Here is a 22,746-nt window from a genome sequence, read left to right on the forward strand (position 1 = left end):
CCGTGTGTCCGTGTGTCCATCCCTGTGTCCCTCTGGCCATCTGCTACATCTCCTACCTGAACCATGTCCTGGATGTGTGACCTGTCCGTGTGTCCATCTCTGTGTCCGTCCCCGTGTCCATCCGTGTGTCTGTCCTGCCCCCACCCTGCCCTGCTCCCAGGGCTCTGGAGCCGCAATTCCAGAGGAACCGGAGCAGCGATTCCAGAGGAACCGGAGCAGCGATTCCCAGTGGGATGGGGCCGGGATTCCCAGGGGTTTGGAGCTGAAATTCCCAGAGGAACTGGGGCTGCAATTCCCAAGGGTCTGGAGCAGCAGTTCCGGAGGAACTGGAGCTGAAACTCCCAGGGGTTTGGAGCTGAAATTCCCAGGGGTTTGGAGCAGCAATTCCAGAGGAACTGGAGCTGAAATTTCCAGGGATTTGAAGCTGAAATTCCCAAGGGTTTGGAGCTGAAATTCCCAAGGGTTTGGAGCAGCAATTCCAGAGGAACTGGAGCTGAAATTCCCAGGGATTTGAAGCTGAAATTCCCAGGGATTTGGAGCTGAAATTCCCAGGGATTTGGAGCAGCGATTCCAGAGGAACTGGAGCTGAAATTCCCAGGGATTTGGAGCTGAAATTCCCAAGGGTCTGGAGCAGCAATTCCAGAGGAACTGGAGCTGAAATTCCCAGGGATTTGGAGCTGAAATTTCCAGGGATTTGGAGCTGAAATTCCCAGGGATTTGGAGCTGAAATTCCCAGGGATTTGGAGCAGCAATTCCAGAGGAACTGGAGCAGCGATTCCCAGGGATTTGGAGCTGAAATTTCCAGGGATTTGGAGCTGAAATTTCCAGGGATTTGGGGCTGAAATTCCCAGGGGTTTGGAGCTGAAATTCCCAAGGGTTTGGAGCTGAAATTCCCAGGGGTTTGGAGCTGAAATTCCCAAGGGTTTGGAGCTGAAATTCCCAGGGATTTGGGGCTGAAATTCCCAGGGATTTGGAGCTGAAATTCCCAAGGGTCTGGAGCAGCGATTCCAGAGGAACTGGAGCAGCAATTCCCAGCGAGATGAAGCCGCGATTCCCAGAGGAACTGGAACCAAAATTCCCAGAGAACTGGAGCAGGAATTCCCCTTTTCCCCCCCAAACCCTTCCCTTTCCCCTCCCCCCGTCTCCGTGCCGCGAGGATATTTATTGAATTCAATTATTTATCGAAAATTATTATTATTATTTATTAATATTATCACCATTATTAATTATTAATTATTTATTATTATTATAATTAACTTCTGTGCTGTGTCCTTGTGTTATTTTGAGGGGAATAGGATCATTATTCCCATTCCCAATCCCTTTTAGGATCATTATTCCCATTCCCAATCCCTTTTAGGATCATTATTCCCATTCCCAATCCCTTTTAGGACAATTTTTCCCATTCCCAATCCCCTTTAGGATCATTTCCCCCATTCCCAATCCCTTTTAGGATCCTTTTCCCCATTCCCAATCCCTTTTAGGATCATTATTCCCATTCCCAATCCCTTTTAGGATCCTTTCCCCCATTCCCAATCCCTTTTAGGACCATTTTCCCCATTCCCAATCCCCTTTAGGATCATTCCCCCATTCCCAATCCCTTTCAGGATCATTTTTCCCATTCCCAATCCCCTTTAGGATCCTTTCCCCCACTCTCAATCCCTTTTAGGATCATTTTTCTCATTCCCAATCCCTTTTAAGACCACTTTCCCTATTCCCAATCCCTTTTAGGATCCTTTTCCCTATTCCCAATCCCTTTCAGGATCATTTTTCCCATTCCCAATCCCTTTTAAGACCATTTTTCCCATTCCCAATCCCTTTTAAGACCATTTTTCCCATTCCCAATCCCTTTCAGGACCATAATTCCCATTCCCAATCCCTTTTAGGATAACTATTCCCATTCCCAATCCCTTTTAGGATCCTTTCCCCCATTCCCAATCCCCTTTAGGATCCTTTCCCCCATTCCCAATCCCTTTTAAGACCATTTTTCCCATTCCCAATCCCTTTTAAGACCATTTTTCCCATTCCCAATGCCCTTTAGGATCCTTTCCCCCACTCTCAATCCCTTTTAGGACCATAATTCCCATTCCCAATCCCTTTTAGGATCCTTTTTCCCATTCCCAATCCCTTTTAAGACCATTTTTCCCATTCCCAGTCCCTCCAGAGCCGTTTTCCCAGCCCGGCAGATCCCGGATCCCTTCGGGGCCCCGTTCCCATCTGTTCCCCTTTGTCCCCCTGACAACGGCAGCTCAGCTCTCATTGACATTCCAGCCCTTTGTCCTCGCTTCTCCAGCCCTTTTCCCACACAATTCCCCATTATTTACCCCAATTCCCCATTTCTTTACCCAATTCCCCATTATTTACCCCAATTCCCCATTTCTTTACCCAATTCCCCATTTCCCCCCCATTTTTTTACCCCAATTCCCCATTTTTTCCCCATTTTTTCCCCATTTTTTCCACAATTCCCAATTTTTCCCCCCATTTTTACCCCATTTTTTCCCCATTTTTTTGCCCCAATTCCCCGTTTCTCCCCATTTTTTCCCACAATTCCCCATTTTTTCCACAATTCCCCATTTTTTCCCCATTTTTTCTCATTTTTCCCCCCATTTTTTCCCCCATTTTCCCCCCATTTTTCTTCCAGTTTTTCCCCATTTCCCCCCCATTTTCCACCCATTTTTCCCCCCATTTTTTCCCCATTTTCCCCCCATTTTTTCCCATTTTTTCCCCATTTTCCACCCATTTTTTCCCCATTTTCCCCCCATTTTTTCCCCCATTTCCCCCCCATTTTTTTCCCATTTCCCCCCATTTTTTCCCCATTTCCCCCCATTTTTTCCCCATTTTCCCCCCATTTTCCCCATTTTTTTTCCCATTTCCCCCCCATTTCCACCCATTTTTTCCCCCATTTTTTCCCCATTTCCCCCCCATTTTTTTCCCCAATTCCCCCCCATTTCCCCCCCATTTTTCCCCATTTCCCCCCATTTTTTTCCCCAATTCCCCATTTTACCCAGGGATGTCCCGGTGTCCTCTCCGTGTCCCCGTGTCCCCAAGGGTGTCCCCGGGGATGTCCCCAGGGGTATCCCAGAAGTGCCCCCATCCCTGTCCCGGTGTCCCCAAGGTGTCCCCAAGGATGTCCCAGTGTCCCCAGGAGTGTCCCGGTGTCCCCAAGGGTGTCCCCAGGGGTATCCCAGGAGTGTCCCCATCCCTGTCCCGGTGTCCCCTCCGTGTCCCCGCCGTTAGACCCGGGATCCCTTCGCCAAACGCCGCCATTTATTGAACAAAAGGAGCGGGATCCCGGCAGGATCGGGAGCCCCGAGCCGGGCCCGAGGCTCCGAGCCCAGGGAGCGGCTCCGGTGGAACCGGGGCGGCCATGCTGCCCTCCGCTTCACTTCCGGGTTTGCATCCGGGTACTGCGCGTGACGTCACGCCGGGACACGCCCCCTCATCAGCGGCGGGGCGTGGTCAGCGAGGGAGTGGGCGTGGTCAGAGCGGGAGTGGGCGTGGCCTGTGGGCTGAGCCAATCAGCGCCGGGCAGGGGCGGGGCCAGCGTTCCCCGGGGCTGAGGGGGGATCCCGGGGCGCCTCCGGGGCCTGAGGGGAGATCCCGGTTTGGGGTCACCCTGAGCCCTTTTTGGGGTCACCCTGAGCCCTTTTTGGGGTCACTCTGGGCCGGGTTTGGGGTCACTTCTCGCTCTGGGCTCTGCTCATTTAGGGTTTGGTTCTTCTGCTCATTTAGGGCTGTGAAAAAATAAAGTGGGGGGCACTGAGCCCGCCCCGTAACCCCATTGCCCTTCACTCCATGATCCCCCTCATCCCTCACCCCAAAATTCCCTCATGTCCCCTCCCCAAATCCTCCCCATCACCCCCCGCCCCAAATCCCCCTCAATTTCCCCCAAATCCCTCCATGTCCCCCTACCCCAAATCTCCCCGAAATCTCCCCAAATCCCCCCCAAATCACCCCATCTCCCTCTGCTCCAAATCTCCCCCAATATCCCCCGAAATTCCCCCAAATTCCCCCAAATTCCCCCCAATTCCCCCGAAATTCCCCCAAATTCCCCCCAAATCCCCCCCATTTTCCCTCCCCATTGATGCCGAACCTCGCATTTCAATCCCACCAATGGCAGCGCTGCTCTCTCCCCCCGCCTCACCCCATTGGTCAGCGCCGAAGGGGGCGTGGCCTCCGAGGTCCCGCCCCCTCCCATTGAGAGAGCGCGGCTGTTCCGGGCAGCGGCCGCGCCCCCTCCGCGCTGCGCTCGTTATTGGGGGGCTCTGGGGGGGATCGGGGGATCCCTCCCCCGGGGGGGCTCGGCCTGACCCCCCTCAGGACCCCCCAAACTCCTTCCAGGACCCCCCAAACCCGGGGGGCTCTGCCTGACCCCCCCCAGGACCCTCTAAACCAACCCCAGGACCCCCCCCAGGACCCTCCGAACCCGGGGTGGCTCGGTCTGACCCCCCCCAGGGCCCCCCAAACTCCCCCCAGGAACCCCCAAACCCGGGGGGCTCGGTCTGAGCCCCCCAGGACCCCCCAAACTCCTCCCAGGACCCCCCAAACTCGGGGGGCTCGGTCTGACCCCCCCCAGAACCCTCTAAACCCCCCCCAGGACCCCCTCCAGGACCCCCCAAACTCCCCCCAGGACCCCCCAAACCCGGGGGGCTCGGTCTGACCCCCCCCCAGGACCCTCTAAACCCCCCCCGAGCTGAGACCCTCTAAACACCCCCGGGGTGTTCCGGGGGGGTCTTTGGGTGTCGGGTCGGGGGTCCCTGAGTGTTCGGGGGGTTCCCGAAGATCGGGGGGGTCCCCGCATGCCTGTGGGGGTCCCTGAGTGTCCAGGGGGGGTCCCTGGGTGTTCGGGGGGGATCCCTGGGGGGTCCCTGAGTGTTCGAGGGGAGTCTTTGGGTGTTCGGGGGGGTCCCGGCTGCCCCTGGGGGTCTTTGGGTGTTCGGGAGGGGTCCCTGAATGTTTGCGGGGGGTCCCTGGGTGTTCGGGGGGGTCCCTGGGTGCTCGAGGGGGTCCCCGGGGGTCCCTGGGTGTTCGGGGGGGCGGTCTTCAGCTGCCCCCGGGGGTCCCTGGGTGTTCAGGGGGGGTCTCTGAGGGGTCCCTGGGTGTTCGGGGGGGGGTCCCGAAGATCGGGGGGGGTCCCCGGCTGCCCGTGGGGGTCCCTGGGTGTTCGTGGGGGTCCCTGGGGGGTCCCTGGGTGTTCGGGGGTGTCCCTGGATGTTCGGGGGGGGTCCCCTGGGTGTTCGGGGGGGTCCCTGGGGGGTCCCTGGGTGTTCGGGGGGGGGTCCCGAAGATCGGGGGGGGTCCCCGGCTGCCCGTGGGGGTCCCTGGGTGTTCGGGGGGGTCCCTGGGGGTCCCTGGGTGTTCGGGGGGGGGTCCCGAAGATCGGGGGGGGTCCCCGGCTGTCCGTGGGGGTCCCTGGGTGTTCGTGGGGGTCCCTGGGGGGTCCCTGGGTGTTCGGGGGTGTCCCTGGATGTTCGGGGGGGGTCCCTGGGGGGGTCCCGGCTGCCCGCGGGGGTCCCTGGGTGTTCGGGGGTTGTCCCTGGGTGTTCGGGGGGTGTCCCTGGGTGTTCGGGAGGGGTCCCAGGCTGTCCCCGGGGGTCCCGGGGTGTTCGGGGGGGCGTCCCCGCCTGTCCCCGGGGGTCCCCCCGCCCCTCCCCACGGCCCCGCGGCGGCGCCGGGAGCGCGGAGCGCAGACAATGGGCGGGAGCGGCCGCCAGCGGGGGCGGGGGGGCTCGGCTGGGAACCGGGGCTTCCTCCGCCTCCTCCTCCTCTTCCTCCTCCTCCTCCTCCTCCTCCTCCTCCTCCTCCTCCCGCCGCTGCTCCGCCGCCGCCGCCGGGGTTTCGGTGCGGGGGGGACGCGCACAAAGGTGCGGCGGCGATGGTGAGTGCGGGGGGACCCCGGGCGGCGCCGCCTTTGGGGGCGATCCCGGGCCGGGGAGGGAAAATCCCGGGATTCCGAACCGTCCCCGGAGCCGGGAGAGGAGGGGATGGGGCCGGGCCGGGGCCGGGGCCGGGCGCGTTTCCCTCCCGGGAAGGGCCCCGGTACCGCGGCTTTGCCGGGGCTGGCGGCGGCTCCGAGCGCCCCGAGCCCGGCGCGGGAACCGGGGGGTCCCGGGGTGGGGAGGGGGCGATGGAACCCCCCGGGATCCTCCCCGGAACCCCCCCGGGACCCTCCCCGGAGTCCTCCGGGATCCTCCCGGGATCCCCCCGGGGCTGCGGGGCTCCGTCGGAGCCTGCTCGGGGCGCGATGCGACCCCCGGGATCCCCGGGATCGCCCCCCGGGCGCGGCGGCTCCGGAGCTTTGTGCCCCTGGCCGGGGCAGCTGCGGGGGTCGCCGGTGTCCCCCGGGGTGTCCCCGGTGTCCCCCGTGTGTCCCCCGTCACCTGCGGGGTGTCCCCGGTGTCCCCCGTGTGTCCCCCGTCACCTGCGGGGTGTTCCCGCTGTCCCCGCCGGTGTCCCCCCGCTCTCTCCGGTGTCCCCGGTGTCCCCCCGGTGTTCCCCTGTGTCCTCCATCACCTCCGTGGTGTCCCCGGTGTCCTCCCGCTGTCCCCGGTGTCCCTCCCGGTGTCCCCCTGATGTTCCCCGTGTCCCCCCGCTCTCCCCGGTGTCCCCCCGCTCTTTCTGCTGTCCCCCCCCGGTGTCCCCGGTGTCCTCCCCGGTGTCCCCTCGCTCTCCCCGCTGTCCCCCCGTGTTCCCCCGCTCTCTCCGGTGTCCCCCCCGCTGTCCCCCGGTGTCCCCGGTGTCCTCCCCGGTGTCGCCCCTCTCTCCCCGCTGTCCCCAGTGTCCCCCCGCTCTCTCCGGTGTCCCTCCCGGTGTCCCCGGTGTCCCTCCCGGTGTCCTCCCGGTGTCCCCTGCTCTCCCCGGTGTCGCCGGTGTCCCCCCGCTCTCTCTGCTGTCCCCCCCGGTGTCCCCGGTGTCCCTCACAGTGTCCCCCATCACCTCCGTGGTGTCCCCGCTGTCCCCCCTCTCTCCCCGCTGTCCCCAGTGTCCCCCCGCTCTCTCTGGTGTCCCTCCCGGTGTCCCCCATCACCTCCGGGGTGTCCCCGCTGTCCCTCCCGGTGTCCCCCTGGTGTCACCGGTGTCCTCCCGGTGTCCCCCATCACCTCCGGGGTGTCCCCGGTGTCCCCCCGTGTCCCCCCCCGTGTCCCCGGTGTCCCTCACAGTGTCCCCCATCACCTCCGGGGTGTCCCCGCTGTCCCCCCCGCTGTCCCCGGTGTCCCCCCGCTCTCTCCGGTGTCCCCCGCTGTCCCCCCCGGTGTCCCCCCCGTCCCCGCCGGTGTCCCCGGGACAGCCCCAGCCGGATCCCGAGCCGGTTTCTCCCGGAGCTCCGGCTGGGATGGATTTTTCCCTTTGGGAGCCGTTCCCGCCCCGCGGGCGGAGGCGAAAACAACAAAAAAACAAAAAAAAACCCCCAACAAAACACCTTAAAAACACCTAAAAAACACCTTAAAAACACCTTAAAAACACCAAAAAAACACCTTAAAGACAGCTTAAAAACACCTTAAAAACACCTCAAAAACACCTCAAAAACACCTTAAAAACACCAAAAAAACCACCTTAAAAACATCTAAAAAACACCTTAAAAACACCAAAAAAACACCTTAAAAACACCTTAAAAACACCAAAAAAACACCTTAAAAACGCCTTAAAAACACCAAAAAAACACCTTAAAAACGCCTTAAAAACACCAAAAAAAACACCTCAAAAACACCTTAAAAACGCCTCAAAAACACCAAAAAAACACCAAAAAAACACCAAAAAACCACCAAAAAAAGCCTTAAAACCACCAAAAAATCACCTTAAAATCACCTTAAAAACACCTAAAAAACACCCAAAAAACACCTTAAAAACGCCTTAAAAACACCAAAAAAACACCTTAAAAACGCCTCAAAAACGGCGATTTCGGGATCATCAAATCCCCTCCCGGCCTCCATCCCAGAAATCCCCGGGATTCCTTGGAATCAGACGCGATCCCGAGGATTTTCCAGGGGCTTTGTGAAGCCGGGATGATTTAATTAATGAACAATTAACAATTAACAGGCGGCGGCCGGAGAGGGGGGACCCGGTGACCCCAAATCCGTCCCCGCCGCGTATTCCAGAGGCTCCCAGCCTTTGGAATCATTCCCTGGGATCATTCCTTGTTTTTTTCCCGGCTCCTGGCAGACAATGGGGCCGGAGGGAGCAGCCTGGAGGTGGCGGATCCGGATTAATTTGGGATTAATTTGGGATTAATTTGGGATTTGGGATGAGTTTTCCGCAGGTTTTTATGGATTTATTGTCCGGGAATTTGTGTGATGTTGGGGAAGGGATTTGGGAATTCCCGGCTGGGAATTCCGCTCAGAGCCGCTCCCCGAATCCCAGGAATTCCCTGGATGTGGATGGAAATATCCCGGCGTTCCTGGATCCAGGAATGATGGATTGATGATTCCTGGATCCCGGGATCCAGGAATGATGGATTGAGGAGATCCCAAAGGATCGGGAGCTGATGGAGAGGAGTTTCCATGGATCCAGAACCCCGATCCCGGCTGATCCCGGCTGATCCCGGCGTCCTTTCGGGGCAGGAATTGGGATTTGGGGCTTTCTCCCAAAAAAAGTCGGAATTCCCAGTGGGGAATTCCGGGATCGTCCTTCCCAAATCCCACGGAGACGCCTGGAAGCGACGGGGAGATGGGATTTGGGATTTATCCAGGGAATCCTGAGCAATTCCTCGGGAATTTGGGATGGGGGAATTCAGGGAATTAGTGGGAATTCCCAAATCCTGGAATTTTTGCCGGGAATTCAGGATTCCAGGCTCCTCCAGCTCTGCCAGGATGGGATATTTGGGATGATTTTCCCATGGAAAAAACGTTGGGAAGCGTGGGAAGAGGCTCAGGGAAGGTTGGATCCCCATCCCTGGAGTCGTCCCAGGAATTCCCGGAATTCTGGAGTTCGATCCATCCCAGCTTGGAGTCGGTGACCTCGGACAATCCCGGGATCCTGGCTTTGGAAGCACATCCCGGATTCCCGGCTGGATCCCGGGGTCGGATTCTCCTGGAAAAGGAACCTTGGGATTCTCCCACCTCATTCCCGAATTCCTCCAGGACGGGAATCCCGGATCCTTCACCCGCCGGATTCTCCCTCTCCCAGTGGGATTTTTTTTCCCAGGAAAACTCATTCCCGGCTTTCCCCGGATCCGCCTGAGTGGAATTTCCTCTTGGAATTCTCCGGAGCCCTTGGGAAGAACCTTTCTCACCCGGAAACGCTCGGATTTATTCCTTATTTTTAACCATTTTCCCAGTTTTTTTCCGGGAATATTTGATTCCCAAACCTTGGATTTGGAGTTCGGGGCTTCGATCCCGAGCCCCATCCCAGGAAAAATTCCAGCCTGGACTTGAAGATGTCGGGAATGGCGAAGCCTCCCCGGCCCTGGGGGGATTTTTGGGGAGCTTTGATCATCCCGGGATTAAAAAAAACCGGGAATTTTCCTCCTCCTCCTCTTTTGCATCCGGCTCTGGCTCCCGGCGTCTCCCGGAGTCCGGGAATCCCTTCCCGACTTTTCCAGGGCGGCGGAACCGGCTCTGCTGGGAAAGATTCCAAGAAAAATCCCTGGGAATTTTTTTTTTCCCCCTCTGCTGGAAGGAGAGAGGATGAGGAGCTCCCGGATTCCTGCTGGAATTCCCAAATTCCCTTTGGAAAACCGGGATGGCGCCCGGGAACCTCACGGATTCCTGGAAAATCCCGGATTTATCTCAGCTGGGGCTGAGACGGCTCGGAACAGCTGGAAAATCCAGGGATTCATGGAAAAGCCCAGGATTTCTGGAGAATCCCGAATTTGCTTCAGCTGGGATTCCTGGAAAACTCAGGCATCCCTGGAAAATCCCAAATTTATCCCAGCCCATCGTCCAGGGCCAGGATTCCCAGGATCCCGGAATTCCCGGGATTCGGGAATTGGTGGAAATCTGGGAGAAGCTCCTGAATTCCTGAGTTTTGGCCGGGATCTGGGAATTGGCGGGATCCTGGAATTCCCGGGATTCAGGGATTGGCAGAAATCTGGGAAAAGCTCCTGAAATTCCTGGGTTTTTGACTGAAATCCAGGAATTGTCGGGAATTTGGGAATTGTCGGGAATTTGGGAACAGCTCCCCCATTCCCGGTTTTTGCTGTGATCTGGGAATTGTCAGGAATTTGGGAGCAGCTCCCTCATTCCCGGTTTTTGATGGAGATCCGGGAATTCCCAGGAATTTGGGAATTCCCGGGAATTTGGGAATTCTCTGGGATTGGGGAGCAGCTCCCCCATTCCCGGTTTCTGGCCATGATCTGGGAATTGTTGGGAATTTGGGAATCCTCTGGAATTCAGGAATTCTCTGGGATTGGGGATCAGCTCCCCCATTCCCGGTTTTTGACAGAGATCCGGGAATTCTGGGGAATTTGGGAATTCTCTGGGATTGGGGAGCAGCTTCCCCATTCCCAGTTTTTGATGGAGATCCAGGAATTTGGGAATTGTTGGGAATTCGGGCCCAGCTCCCCCATTCCCAGTTTGTGATGGAGATTTGGGAATTTGGGAATTCTCAGGAATTTTGGAATTCCCTGGAATTCGGGAGCAGCTCCCCCATTCCCGGTTTTTGACGGAGATCCGGGAATTCGGGAATTGTTGGGAATTCGGGAGCAGCTCCCCCATTCCCGGTTTTTGACGGAGATTCTCAGGAATTCGGGAATTGTTGGGAATTCGGGACCAGCTCCCCCATTCCCGGTTTTTGACGGAGATCCGGGAATTCGGGAATTGTTGGGAATTCAGGACCAGCTCCCCCATTCCCGGTTTGTGATGGAGATTTGGGAATTTGGGAATTCTCAGGAATTTTGGAATTCCCTGGGATTCGGGACCAGCTCCCCCATTCCCGGTTTTTGATGGAGATTTGGGAATTTGGGAATTGTTGGGAATTCGGGACCAGCTCCCCCATTCCCGGTTTGTGACGGAGATTTGGGAATTCAGGAATTCCCGGGAATTCAGGATCAGCTCCCCCATTCCCGGTTTTTGACGGAGATTCTGAGGAATTTTGGAATTCCCGGGAATTCGGGATCAGCTCCCCCATTCCCGGTTTTTGACGGAGATCCAGGAATTTTGGAATTCCCTGGAATTCGGGATCAGCTCCCCCATTCCCGGTTTTTGACGGAGATCCAGGAATTCGGGAATTGTTGGGAATTCGGGAGCAGCTCCCCCATTCCCGGTTTTTGATGGAGATCCGGGAATTCGGGAATTCCCTGGGATTCGGGAGCAGCTCCCCCATTCCCGGTTTTTGACGGAGATCTGGGAATTCGGGAATTCTCTGGAATTCGGGATCAGCTCCCCCATTCCCGGTGTTTTGTCCCCAGCTCCAGGGCGGCCCCCCCGTGCCGTGACCCCCCCATGCCCGGCCCGTGGCCGATCCCGGCCCCTCCGGAGGCTCCGGAGGCTCCCGAGGCTTCGCTGAGCGCCGGGACGGAGCCGGAACCGGAACCGGAACCGGAACCGGAACCGCCCGGTGAGGCCGGCTCTGACCGGGGAAACAAACTGGGATCTACTGGGATCTACTGGGATCTACTGGGATCTACTGGGACGGGATCCAGCCATCACTGGGGATACTGGGATCTACTGGGATCTACTGGGATGGGATCCACCAATTACTAGGATCTACTGGGATCTACTGGGATGGGAACAATCCATTAATGGGATCTACTGGGATCTACTGGGATGGGATCAATCCATCACTGGGATCTACTGGGATCTACTGGGATGGGAACCATCCATTACTGGGATCTACTGGGATCTACTGGGACGGGATGCAGCCATCACTGGGGAAACTGGGATGTACTGGGATGTACTGGGACGGGATCCATTTGTTACTGGGGTTACTGGGACAGGATCCATCCATTATTTGGGATCTACTGGGATCTACTGGGACGGGATCCAGCCCTTACTGGGGAAACTGGGATCTACTGGGATCTACTGGGACAGGACCCAGCCCTTACTGGGATATACTGGGACAGGATCCAGACCTTACTGGGACACACTGGGACAGGACCCAGCCCTTACTGGGATATACTGGGACAGGACCCAGCCCTTACTGGGACGCACTGGGACAGGATCCAGCCCTTACTGGGACGCACTGGGACAGGACCCAGCCCTTACTGGGATATACTGGGACAGGACCCAGCCCTTACTGGGACGCACTGGGACAGGACCCAGCCCTTACTGGGACGCACTGGGACAGGATCCAGCCCTTACTGGGATATACTGGGACAGGACCCAGCCCTTACTGGGATATACTGGGACAGGATCCAGCCCTTACTGGGATATACTGGGACAGGACCCAGCCCTTACTGGGATATACTGGGACAGGACCCAGCCCTTACTGGGATGCACTGGGACAGGACCCAGCCCTTACTGGGATATACTGGGACAGGACCCAGCCCTTACTGGGATATACTGGAACAGGATCCAGCCCTTACTGGGACACACTGGGACAGGACCCAGCCCTTACTGGAACGCACTGGGACAGGATCCAGCCCTTACTGGGACGCACTGGGACAGGACCCAGCCCTTACTGGGATATACTGGGACAGGACCCAGCCCTTACTGGGATATACTGGGACAGGACCCAGCCCTTACTGGGATATACTGGGACAGGACCCAGCCCTTACTGGGATGCACTGGGACAGGACCCAGCCCTTACTGGGATATACTGGGACAGGACCCAGCCCTTACTGGGATATACTGGAACAGGATCCAGCCCTTACTGGGACACACTGGGACAGGACCCAGCCCTTACTGGAACGCACTGGGACAGGATCCAGCCCTTACTGGGACGCACTGGGACAGGACCCAGCCCTTACTGGGATATACTGGGACAGGACCCAGCCCTTACTGGGATATACTGGGACAGGACCCAGCCCTTACTGGGATATACTGGGACAGGACCCAGCCCTTACTGGGACGCACTGGGACAGGATCCAGCCCTTACTGGGATATACTGGGACGGGATCCAGCCCTTACTGGGATATACTGGGACAGGACCCAGCCCTTACTGGGATATACTGGGATGTACTGGGATATACTGGGACAGGACCCAGCCCTTACTGGGATATACTGGGACAGGATCCAGCCCTTACTGGGATATACTGGGATGTACTGGGATCTACTGGGACAGGACCCAGCCCTTACTGGGATATACTGGGATGTACTGGGATATACTGGGACAGGACCCAGCCCTTACTGGGATATACTGGGACAGGATCCAGCCCTTACTGGGACGCACTGGGACAGGACCCAGCCCTTACTGGGACGCACTGGGACAGGACCCAGCCCTTACTGGGATATACTGGGATGTACTGGGATATACTGGGACAGGACCCAGCCCTTACTGGGATATACTGGGACAGGACCCAGCCCTTACTGGGATATACTGGGACCCCCAGCGCGTCCCGGCCCCGTTCCCATCTCCCGGCCAACGCCGGCGGCGGGGAAAGGCCTCGGTTTCCATGGAGATCCGCGCGGGATCATCCGGAATTCCGGACAAAGGAATTCCCTTCCCTTCCCCCTTTTCCTCCTTGGCCCCTTCTCCCGCTCTCCCGAGCCCTCGGAAGAGGAGCCGGAGGAATTTTTTTGGGGGGAGATTTGGTGGGAATGGGATTTCCATGGAAACCTGGGATGGCTCCCAGAGGGGGAATGGGGGGGTCCGGATTCCCCCAGAACCTTGGGAAAAGGGATTTGGGATTTGGCAGGATCATCCATACTGGGCCATACTGGGCCGTACTGGGCCATACTGGGCTGTTCTGGGCCATACTGGGCCATACTGGGCCATACTGGGCCATAGTGGGCCATCCTGGGACATCCTGGGCCAAACTGGGCTAAACTGGGCTAAACTGGGCCATTCTGGGCCGTTCCAGGCCATACTGGTCCATACTGGGCCATACTGGGCCATACTGGGCCATACTGGGCCATAGTGGGCCATCCTGGGACATCCTGGGCCAAACTGGGCTAAACTGGGCTAAACTGGGCCATTCTGGGCCGTTCCAGGCCATACTGGTCCATACTGGGCCATACTGGTCCATACTGGGCCATCCTGGGACATCCTGGGCCAAACTGGGCTAAACTGGGCTAAACTGGGCCATTCTGGGCTGTTCTAGGCCACACTGGACCATACTGGGCCATACTGGGCTGTTCTAGGCCATTCTGGGCCATACTGGACCATACTGGGTCATACTGGGTCATACTGGGCCATTCTGGGCCATACTGGTCCATACTGGGCCATACTGGGCCGTACTGGTGCAGCCCCGCTGACGCTCCTCCGCGTCCCCCCAGGTGGGCGCCTCCTTTTCTCCTGAGCCAGGGCCACCCCAAGGTGACAAAATTGAGCCCCTCAAGGTCACGGTCGATCTCCTGAAGGTGCCCCTGGGCCTGAGGAAACCCCCCCTGAAGGAGGCCCTGGCCGCTTTCCCGGGAAAACCCAAATCCCAAATCCCGGAGCGCCGCAAATCCCGGCGTTCCGACGCCATGGACAACGAGTCGCAGTATTCCGGCTATTCCTACAAATCCGGCCATTCCCGCAGCTCCCGCAAGCACAGGTGAGAGATCCCGGGATTCCCCGGGGGGCGTCCCCGCATCCCGCTACGGCGTGTCCTCATCCCGCTGCGGCGTGTCCTCATCCCGCTGCGTGTCCTCATCCCGCTGCGTGTCCTCATCCCGCTACGGCGTGTCCTCATCCCGCTTTTCCTGCTTTTCCTGCTTGTTTTCCCTCTTCCCACTTCTTTTCCCGCTTCTTTTCCTGCTTTTCCCACTTCTTTTCCTGCTTCTTTTCCCACTTCTTTTCCTGCTTCTTTTCCCACTTCTTTTCCTGCTTCTTTTCCCGCTTTTCCCGCTTCTTTTCCCACTTCTTTTCCCGCTTCTTTTCCCACTTCTTTTCCCGCTTCTTTTCCCACTTCTTTTCCCGCTTCTTTTCCCACTTTTCCTGTTTTTCCCACTTCTTTTCCCACTTCTTTTCCCGCTTTTCTTGCTTCTTTTCCCACTTCTTTTCCCACTTCTTTTCCCCCTTCTTTTCCCGCTTCTTTTCCCGCTTTTCCCATTTCTTTCCCTGCTTTTCCCCCTTCTTTTCCCCCTTCTTTTCCCACTTCTTTTCCCACTTCTTTTCCCACTTCTTTTCCCGCTTCTTTTCCCACTCCTTTTCCCGCTTTTCCCACTTCTTTTCCCGCTTCTTTTCCCGCTTCTTTTCCTGCTTTTCCCACTTCTTTTCCCACTTCTTTTCCCTCTTCTTTTCCTGCTTCTTTTCCCACTTCTTTTCCCACTTCTTTTCCCGCTTTTCTTGCTTCTTTTCCCACTTCTTTTCCTGCTTCTTTTCCCACTTCTTTTCCCGCTTTTCTTGCTTCTTTTCCCGCTTCTTTTCCTGCTTTTCCCACTCCTTTTCCTGCTTCTTTTCCCGTTTTTCCCACTTCTTTTCCCGCTTCTTTTCCCGCTTTTTTCCCCAGGGATCGGCGGGAGCGGCACCGCTCCAAGAGCCGGGACGGGACGCGCGGGGACAAATCGGTGACGATCCAAGCGCCGGGAGAGCCTTTGCTGGACAACGAATCCACGCGGGGGGACGAGAGGGTGAGCGGGGGAAGGTTTGGAATCCCCAGGGAGGGATCCCGGGAGCTTCCCGGCGGAATTTCCCGGCGGAGCGGTCCGGCCGGTCCAGCCGGTCCCTGGGAAAGGAGAAAATGAAAGGAGAGGCGGCTCCGGCGGCGCCTCGGGAAGAGCCGGGGGTGGGAAACGCCCCTCGGGATCCGACGGATCCAAACTTTCGGGATTTGTCCCAAATTCCCGGCTGGATGGAGGCAGAGGAGGCTGCCCCGCCCCAGAGATCCCTGGTGCCCCTCATTCCCGAATCCTGGAATTCCTCCAAGCCCCATCCCGGCCTCGGGAAGAGCCAGGGGTGGGAAACGCCCCTCGGGATCCGACGGATCCAAACCTTCGGGATTTGTCCCAAATTCCCGGCTGGATGGAGGCAGAGGAGGCTGCCCCGCCCCAGAGATCCCTGGTGCCTCTCATTCCTGAATCCTGGAATTCCTCCAAGCCCCATCCCGGCCTTTCATCCTCTCCCAATCCGCCCACGCCGGCGGCTCCGGCGGCTTTTCCTGGGAATGGCGCTCCCAGAGCCGCCCTTCCCGTCCCTCTGGAAAACCCCGGAATGGAAATGAAAATCCATGGAATTGCTCGGAAGGGACCTCAAGGATCGTCCCACGGGCAGGGCCCCACCTCCCGCTCTCCCAGGGCTGGAATTGGGCACTTCCAGGGACGGGGAATCCGTGGAAAAACCCGCGCCCGCACAGGGAAGAACTTCCCGGTTTTCCCGCAGAAATCTGTGGGGGAAAATTCCCACGCGGAAAAAAAAAATTCCAGGAGCGCCCAAAACCCCAGGATGAGGGAAAGCCCCAGGGAGAGGGGAAGGAATCCAGCTGGGAAGGAATCCGGGATTTTTTGGGATGGGAGAGAGGGGGGTTCTGGAGCAGGGAAGGGCCCGTCCGGAGCGATTCCCAACAATTCCCGACGATTCCCGGCGCGGGGGTGTGCCGGGCGTGTTCCGTCCGGCCCCGCCAGCCCTGGGGGTTTTGCTGGGAAGTCTGGGAGCTTCCCGATCCCAACGGAGCCGGAGCTTTCCCAGAGGGGAAAAATTCCCGTCGGAATCGCCGCTCTCCCGGCTCCGGGCTGAGGTTCCGCCACCCCCGAGGAGGGCGATGGCTCCGGGGAGCGCTCCCGGCTTGGAGGTGGGATGGGGGTTTGGAGATGGGAATGCACCTCTGGGATTGGAGGAATTCGGGAAGGAGCCCTGGGAATGTCCCCTGTCCCTGTCCAGGTGACAGTTCCTGGTTTGGAGGTGGGTGGGAGCTCCTGGGGGCCAGGTGGGACAATGTCCCCTGTCCCTCTCCAGGTGACAATTGCTGGTTTGGAGGTGGGTGGGAGCTCCTGGAGGTCAGATGGGACACGGAGCCACCTTTGGAATGTCCCCTGTCCCTCTCCAGGTGACAATTCCTGGTTTGGAGGTGGGTGGGAGCTCCTGGGGGTCAGGTGGGACACGGAGCCACCCTTTGGAATGTCCCCAGGAGCTCCTGGAGGTCAGGTGGGACAATGTCCCCTGTCCCTGTCCAGGTGACAGTTCCTGGTTTGGAGGGGTGAAAAGTGGGAGGTTCTGGAGGTCAGGTGGGACACGGAGCCACCCTTTGGAATGTCCCCAGGAGCTCCTGGAGGTCAGGTGGCCACCTGGGCCAGGTGGGACACAGAGCCACCCCTCAGGATGACACCTGGGTGCTGGGTGGGAGGTCCTGGAGGTCAGGTGGGACACGGAGCCACCTTTGGAATGTCCCCTGTCCCTCTCCAGGTGACAATTCCTGGTTTGGAGGTGGGTGGGAGCTCCTGGGGGTCAGGTGGGACACGGAGCCACCTTTGGAACGTCCCCAGGAGCTCCTGGAGGTCAGGTGGCCACCTGGGCCAGGTGGGACATGGAGCCACCTCTGGAATGTCCCTGGGAGCTCCTGGGGGTCAGGTGGGACACGGAGCCACCCTTTGGAATGTCCCCTGTCCCTCTCCAGGTGACAATTCCTGGTTTGGATCCGTGGTGGGTGGGAGCTCCTGGAGGTCAGGTGGCCACCTGGGACACGGAGCCACCCTTTGGAATGTCCCCTGTCCCCAGGACGACAACTGGGGCGAGACCACCACGGTGGTGACGGGGACGTCGGAGCACAGCATCTCCCACGATGACCTCACGCGCATCACCAAGGACATGGAGGACAGCGCCCACCTGGACTGCTCCCGCCACCTGGGCGTGGCCCTGGGCGCCGCCCTGGCGCTCCTGGCCTTCCTCACGCCCTTGGCCTTCCTCCTCCTCCCTCAGCTGCTGTGGCGGGAGGAGCTGGAGCCCTGCGGGACGCCCTGCGAGGGGCTCTTCATCTCGGTGGCCTTCAAACTCCTCATCCTCCTGCTGGGCAGCTGGGCCTTGTTCTTCCGCCGGCCCAAAGCCTTCTTCCCGCGCGTCTTCGTCTTCCGCGCCCTGCTGATGGTGCTGGTCTTCCTGCTGGTCGTCTCCTACTGGCTCTTCTACGGCGTCCGCATCTTGGATTCCCGGGACCGCAACTACCGGGGCGTGGTGCAGTTCGCCGTCTCCTTGGTGGACGCGCTGCTCTTCGTCCACTACCTGGCCGTGGTGCTGCTGGAGCTGCGGCAGCTCCAGCCCCAGTTCACGCTCAAGGCCGTGCGCTCGGCCGACGGCGCCAGCCGCTTCTACAACGTCGGCCACCTCAGGTGGGAGGGCGCGGAATTCCCGCGGGGAAGCGGGGTTGGGGGGGTTTTCCATGGAAAAAGCGGCGAGGGGCGGTTTGGGGATGTTCTGAAGGCGGTGGAGGGGGTGAGGGTGGAGGGGTTTGGGTTCTGAGCTCGAGGAACGTGGATGGGATGAGAGGGAACGGCCTCCAGTTGTGCCAGGGTGGGAAATTTGGGGAAATTCCTCCTGGAAAAGGGAAAATTCCGTGGAAGGGGAGGTTGGGAGTGGCCATCCCTGGAGATGTCCTGGGAATTCCTCCGGATGACCAAGAGGGGAGCGGACACAGCTTGGACTCGGTGATCCTGGAGCTCTTTCCAACCTGGATGAGGGTGGAGGGGTTTGGGTTCTGATCTCAAGAGGGAACGGCCTCCAGCTGTGCCAGGGTGGGAAATTTGGGGGAATTCCTCCTGGAAAAGGGAAAATTCTGTGGAAGGGGAGGTTGGGAGTGGCCATCCCTGGAGGTGTCCTGGGAATTCCTCCGGATGACCAAATTGGGGCTGGACACAGCTCGGACTCGGTGATCCTGGAGCTCTTTTCCAGCCTGGATGATCCTGGGAATTGATGGAATCATGGAATGATTCGGGTTGGAAGCTCCAACACCTCCCACCACCCCACTCTTGGCCGTTTCCAAGGATGGGGCAGCCACATTTTTCCTGGGAATTCCCTTCCACCCCCTCCCCGTGTGTCCCCCTCTGACATTCCCAACTTTCCCCGTGCCCCACATTCCCGGTTTTTCCCCCCCGGCAGCATCCAGCGAGCGGCCGTGTGGATCCTGGAGAATTACTACCACGACTTCCCCGTCTACAACCCCGCCCTCCTCAACCTTCCAAAATCCGTCCTCTCCAAGAAAATGTCCGGCTTTAAGGTCTATTCCCTCGGCGAGGGTGAGATTCCCTCTTCCCCCTTCTCCTCCCGTTTTCCCACCCCAAAACTTCCTCACTGGGATTTTTTATTTTTGGGGAGGGAGGGGTGGAGGAGACCGGGGAGCTCCGGGTTGTTTTTCCGAGCTCTCCGTCTTCTCCGCAGAGAATTCCACCAACAATTCCACGGGGCAGTCGCGGGCGGTGATCGCGGCGGCGGCGCGGCGGCGCGACAACAGCCACAACGAGTTCTACTACGAGGAGGCCGAGCACGAGCGCCGGGTGCGGAAACGCCGCGCCAGGTACGGGGGAGAGAGCGGGAGGGGAAAAAGCAAATCCGTGGATTCTGGGGTCGTTCCGGGGGTTTTTTTGTGGGTTTGGAGATGCCGGGGGGAGATTGCGGCTCGTTGGAGGGATCTTGGATGGAGTTGGGGGAATTTGGGTTGGAGAAGATTCCACCGCGTCCGAGGGGTTTTCTGTCCCAAATCTGTGGGGTTTATCAACCCAAATCCCGAGGGTTTTCAACCCAAATCCGTGGGGTTTATCAACCCAAATCCAGAGGGTTTTCAACCCCAAATCCAGAGGGTTTTCAACCCCTAAATCCACTCCATTTTCCACCCCGAAACCAATGAGTTTCCCACCCCATATCCAAGGTATTTCTCACCCCAAATCCACAGAGTTTCTCATCCCAAATCCAAGTTATTTCCCACCCCAAATCCACTGAGTTTCTCATCCCAAATCCAGAGGGTTTTCAACCCCAAATCCAGAGGGTTTTCAACCCCAAATCCACAGCCTTTCCTACCCCAAATCCATGGAGTTTCCCACCCCAAATCCAGAGGGTTTCTCACCCCAAATCCACTGAGTTTCTCATCCCAAATCCAGAGGGTTTTCCACCCCAAATCCAGAGTGTTTTCAACCCCAAATCCAGAGCATTTTCCACCCTAAATCCAGAGGGTTTTCCACCCCAAATCCATGCCATTTTCCACCCCAAATTCTGAGGGTTTCCCACCCGAAATCCCCAGCCTTTCCTACCCCAAATCCATGCCATTTCCCACCCCAAATCCAGAGGGTTTTCCACCCCAAATCCAGAGTGTTTCTCACCCCAAATCCTGAGGGTTTCTCACCCCAAATCCACTGAGTTTCTCATCCCAAATCCAGAGGGTTTTCAACCCCAAATCCAGAGTGTTTTCAACCCCAAATCCAGAGCATTTTCCACCCTAAATCCAGAGGGTTTTCCACCCCAAATCCAGAGGGTTTTCAACCCCAAATCCAGAGGGTTTTCAACCCCAAATCCACAGCCTTTCCTACCCCAAATCCATGTGGTTTCCCACCCCAAATCCATGGAGTTTCCCACCCCAAATCCAGAGGGTTCTCCACCCCAAATTTGTAACATTTCCCACCCCAAATCCACTGAGTTTCTCATCCCAAATCCAGAGGGTTTCCCACCCCAAATCCAGAGGGTTTTCCACCCCAAATCCATGTGGTTTCCCACCCCAAATCCACAGCCTTTCCTACCCCAAATCCATGGAGTTTCCCACCCCAAATCCATGTGGTTTCCCACCCCAAACCCACCGTTTCCCACCCCAAACCCGCGTTGTTCCCCCCGCCTGTCCCCTCAGGCTGGTGGTGGCGGTGGAAGAAGCCTTCACCCACATCAAGCGGCTGCAGGAGGAGGAGCAGAAGAACCCGCGGGAGATCATGGACCCCCGCGAGGCCGCCCAGGCCATCTTCGCCTCCATGGCCCGGGCCATGCAGAAATACCTGAGGACCACCAAGCAGCAGCCCTACCACACCATGGAGAGCATCCTGCAGCACCTGGAGTTCTGCATCACCCACGACATGACCCCCAAGGTGGAGGAGATGGCCCAAAAACGGGGTTTTTTTATCCTTTTGGGATCATTGGGATGGGGAAAATTAGGGGTTGGAGCTGGGTGGGGTTGGGGGTTTTTTATCTTGGGATGGGGATGGAATGGCTGGAGAAGGGAATGGAAAATGCTGAGGGAGATGGGGGGGCTCGGCTTGGAGAAAAGGGGGATCCAGAGAGAGTTTTGGGATTTTCCAGGGGGAGTTTTGGGATTTTCCAGGGGGGATTTTGGGATTTTCCAGGGGGAGTTTTGGGATTTTCCAGGGGGAGTTTTGGGATTTTCCAGGGGGAGTTTTGGGATTTTCCAGGGGGGATTTGGGATCTGAGCCCAGGGAACAGGGACAGGACAAGAGGGAACGGCCTCGAGCTGTGCCAGGGGAGGCTCAGGGTGTGAAATTCAGGAAAATCCCTCCTGGAAAAGGGGGAAAATCCCTTGGAGGGTGCCGGAGCTTTGGAGCGGCCATCCCCGAGGAATTCCTGGAATTCCGGGGATCGCCCAGATGACCTCAGAGCTCTTTCCCAACCGCCAACAACCCCAAAAATCCCCCAAAAAACCCCAAAAAAACCACCCGGAGGTGACACGAAACCCCCAAACCCAAACATCCAGAGGTGACATTCCCGCCTTCCCTCCCCATTCCCAAGGCTTTCCTGGAGCGGTACCTGACGGCCGGTCCCACCATCCAGTACCACAAGGAACGCTGGCTGGCCAAGCAGTGGACGCTGGTCAGCGAGGAGCCGGTGACCAACGGCCTCAAGGACGGCGTGGTCTTCGTCCTCAAGCGCCAGGACTTCAGCCTGGTGGTGTCCACCAAGAAGATCCCGTTCTTCAAGCTCTCCGAGGAATTCGTGGACCCCAAGTCGCACAAGTTCATCATGAGGCTGCAGTCGGAGACCTCGGTGTGATGGGCTGGGATTTTATTTTTGTTGTTGTTTTTGTCGTTTTTTTCCCCCATCCCCGAGAAAAGTTCCTCCGGCTCCGGATCTCTGAATTCGGCTCGGCCGAAAAACGGGAAAAATGGGAAAAACAACGGGAAAAACGGCTCCGGCGCCTTCCTGGGATTGTGACCACTTGTGGGTTTTTTTTTGAGGTGGCTGAGCCCCTTTTCTTCCTCCTCCTCTTCCTCCTCCTCCTCCTCCTCATTCCCGGAATCCGGATCCTTTGGAGCCGTAACTCAAGGGCTAATTCCAAGAATTCCCGATTTTCTTCTTCACCAGCGTCTGGGAGCAGCTCCGGGTCCCGCCGACCTTCTGCTCCTCTTCTCCTGGACAACTGTCCTGGCTCTGGCCTTAAACCCAAACCCGGCCCCGGGGCTGGCTTTGGGATCCCCAAAAATTCCCCAAAAATTCCCCAAAATCGCCAAATTCCCCAAATTTCCCCCAAGGGAATTTTTTTGGGCGGTGGGGGAAGGATTTGGGATCACCTCCAGGATCCGCGGCTGCTATGGAAAAGCTCCCGTGGTTTATCCCAGGTTTTAGGATCCTCCTCCTCGCTCCCGGTTTTGGGAATTTTTTAGGTAAAAACGAGCGGAAATTTGGGTTTTTTCAGAGCTGAAATTTGAGGTTTTGGGGTTTTTTTTTTGGGGGGTGGATTTTGGAAGGATTTGGGATCACCTCCAGGATCCGCGGCTGCTGTGGAAAAGCTCCCGTGGTTTATCCCAGGTTTTGGGATCCTCCTTCTCGCTCCCGGTTTTGATTTTTTTTAAGGAAAAACGAGCAGAAATTTGG

At 57.9% G+C, this 22,746-nt stretch overlaps 1 protein-coding gene across 2 annotated transcripts; it reads left to right on the forward strand.

The window, feature by feature from the left end:
* The first annotated feature begins 5,815 nt into the window (after positions 1-5,815).
* Positions 5,816-22,358, forward strand: VANGL2 (VANGL planar cell polarity protein 2). 2 transcript variants are annotated; one of them, XM_058860522.1, is made up of 9 exons: positions 5,816-5,875; positions 11,342-11,490; positions 14,310-14,572; positions 15,470-15,590; positions 17,671-18,278; positions 19,045-19,181; positions 19,324-19,459; positions 20,777-21,008; positions 21,664-22,358. In XM_058860522.1, the coding sequence occupies exons 3-9, from the start codon at positions 14,502-14,504 to the stop codon at positions 21,922-21,924; spliced, it is 1,566 nt and encodes a 521-aa protein (XP_058716505.1). In that variant the 5' UTR covers positions 5,816-5,875; positions 11,342-11,490; positions 14,310-14,501; the 3' UTR covers positions 21,925-22,358. The 2 variants fall into 2 exon arrangements, with proteins under 2 accessions (XP_058716505.1, XP_058716506.1); XM_058860523.1 differs by lacking the exons at positions 5,816-5,875; positions 11,342-11,490 and having other exon boundaries at positions 14,304-14,572.
* Positions 22,359-22,746: the final 388 nt, after the last annotated feature.

Source organism: Poecile atricapillus, chromosome 33 (genome assembly GCF_030490865.1).
Source record: "Poecile atricapillus isolate bPoeAtr1 chromosome 33, bPoeAtr1.hap1, whole genome shotgun sequence".
Classification (NCBI taxonomy): Eukaryota; Metazoa; Chordata; class Aves; order Passeriformes; family Paridae; genus Poecile; species Poecile atricapillus.

What these genes read in the sequence shown, in the direction of transcription:
- VANGL2 (XM_058860522.1), top strand. Translation starts at nt 14,502, where the DNA reads ATGGACAACGAGTCGCAGTATTCCGGCTATTCCTACAAATCCGGCCAT. An exon ending in CGCAGCTCCCGCAAGCACAG is followed by an intron (nt 14,573 to 15,469) that starts GTGAGAGATCCC and finishes TTTTTTCCCCAG; the next exon opens with GGATCGGCGGGAGCGGCACC. An exon ending in GGTCTATTCCCTCGGCGAGG is followed by an intron (nt 19,182 to 19,323) that starts GTGAGATTCCCT and finishes TCTTCTCCGCAG; the next exon opens with AGAATTCCACCAACAATTCC.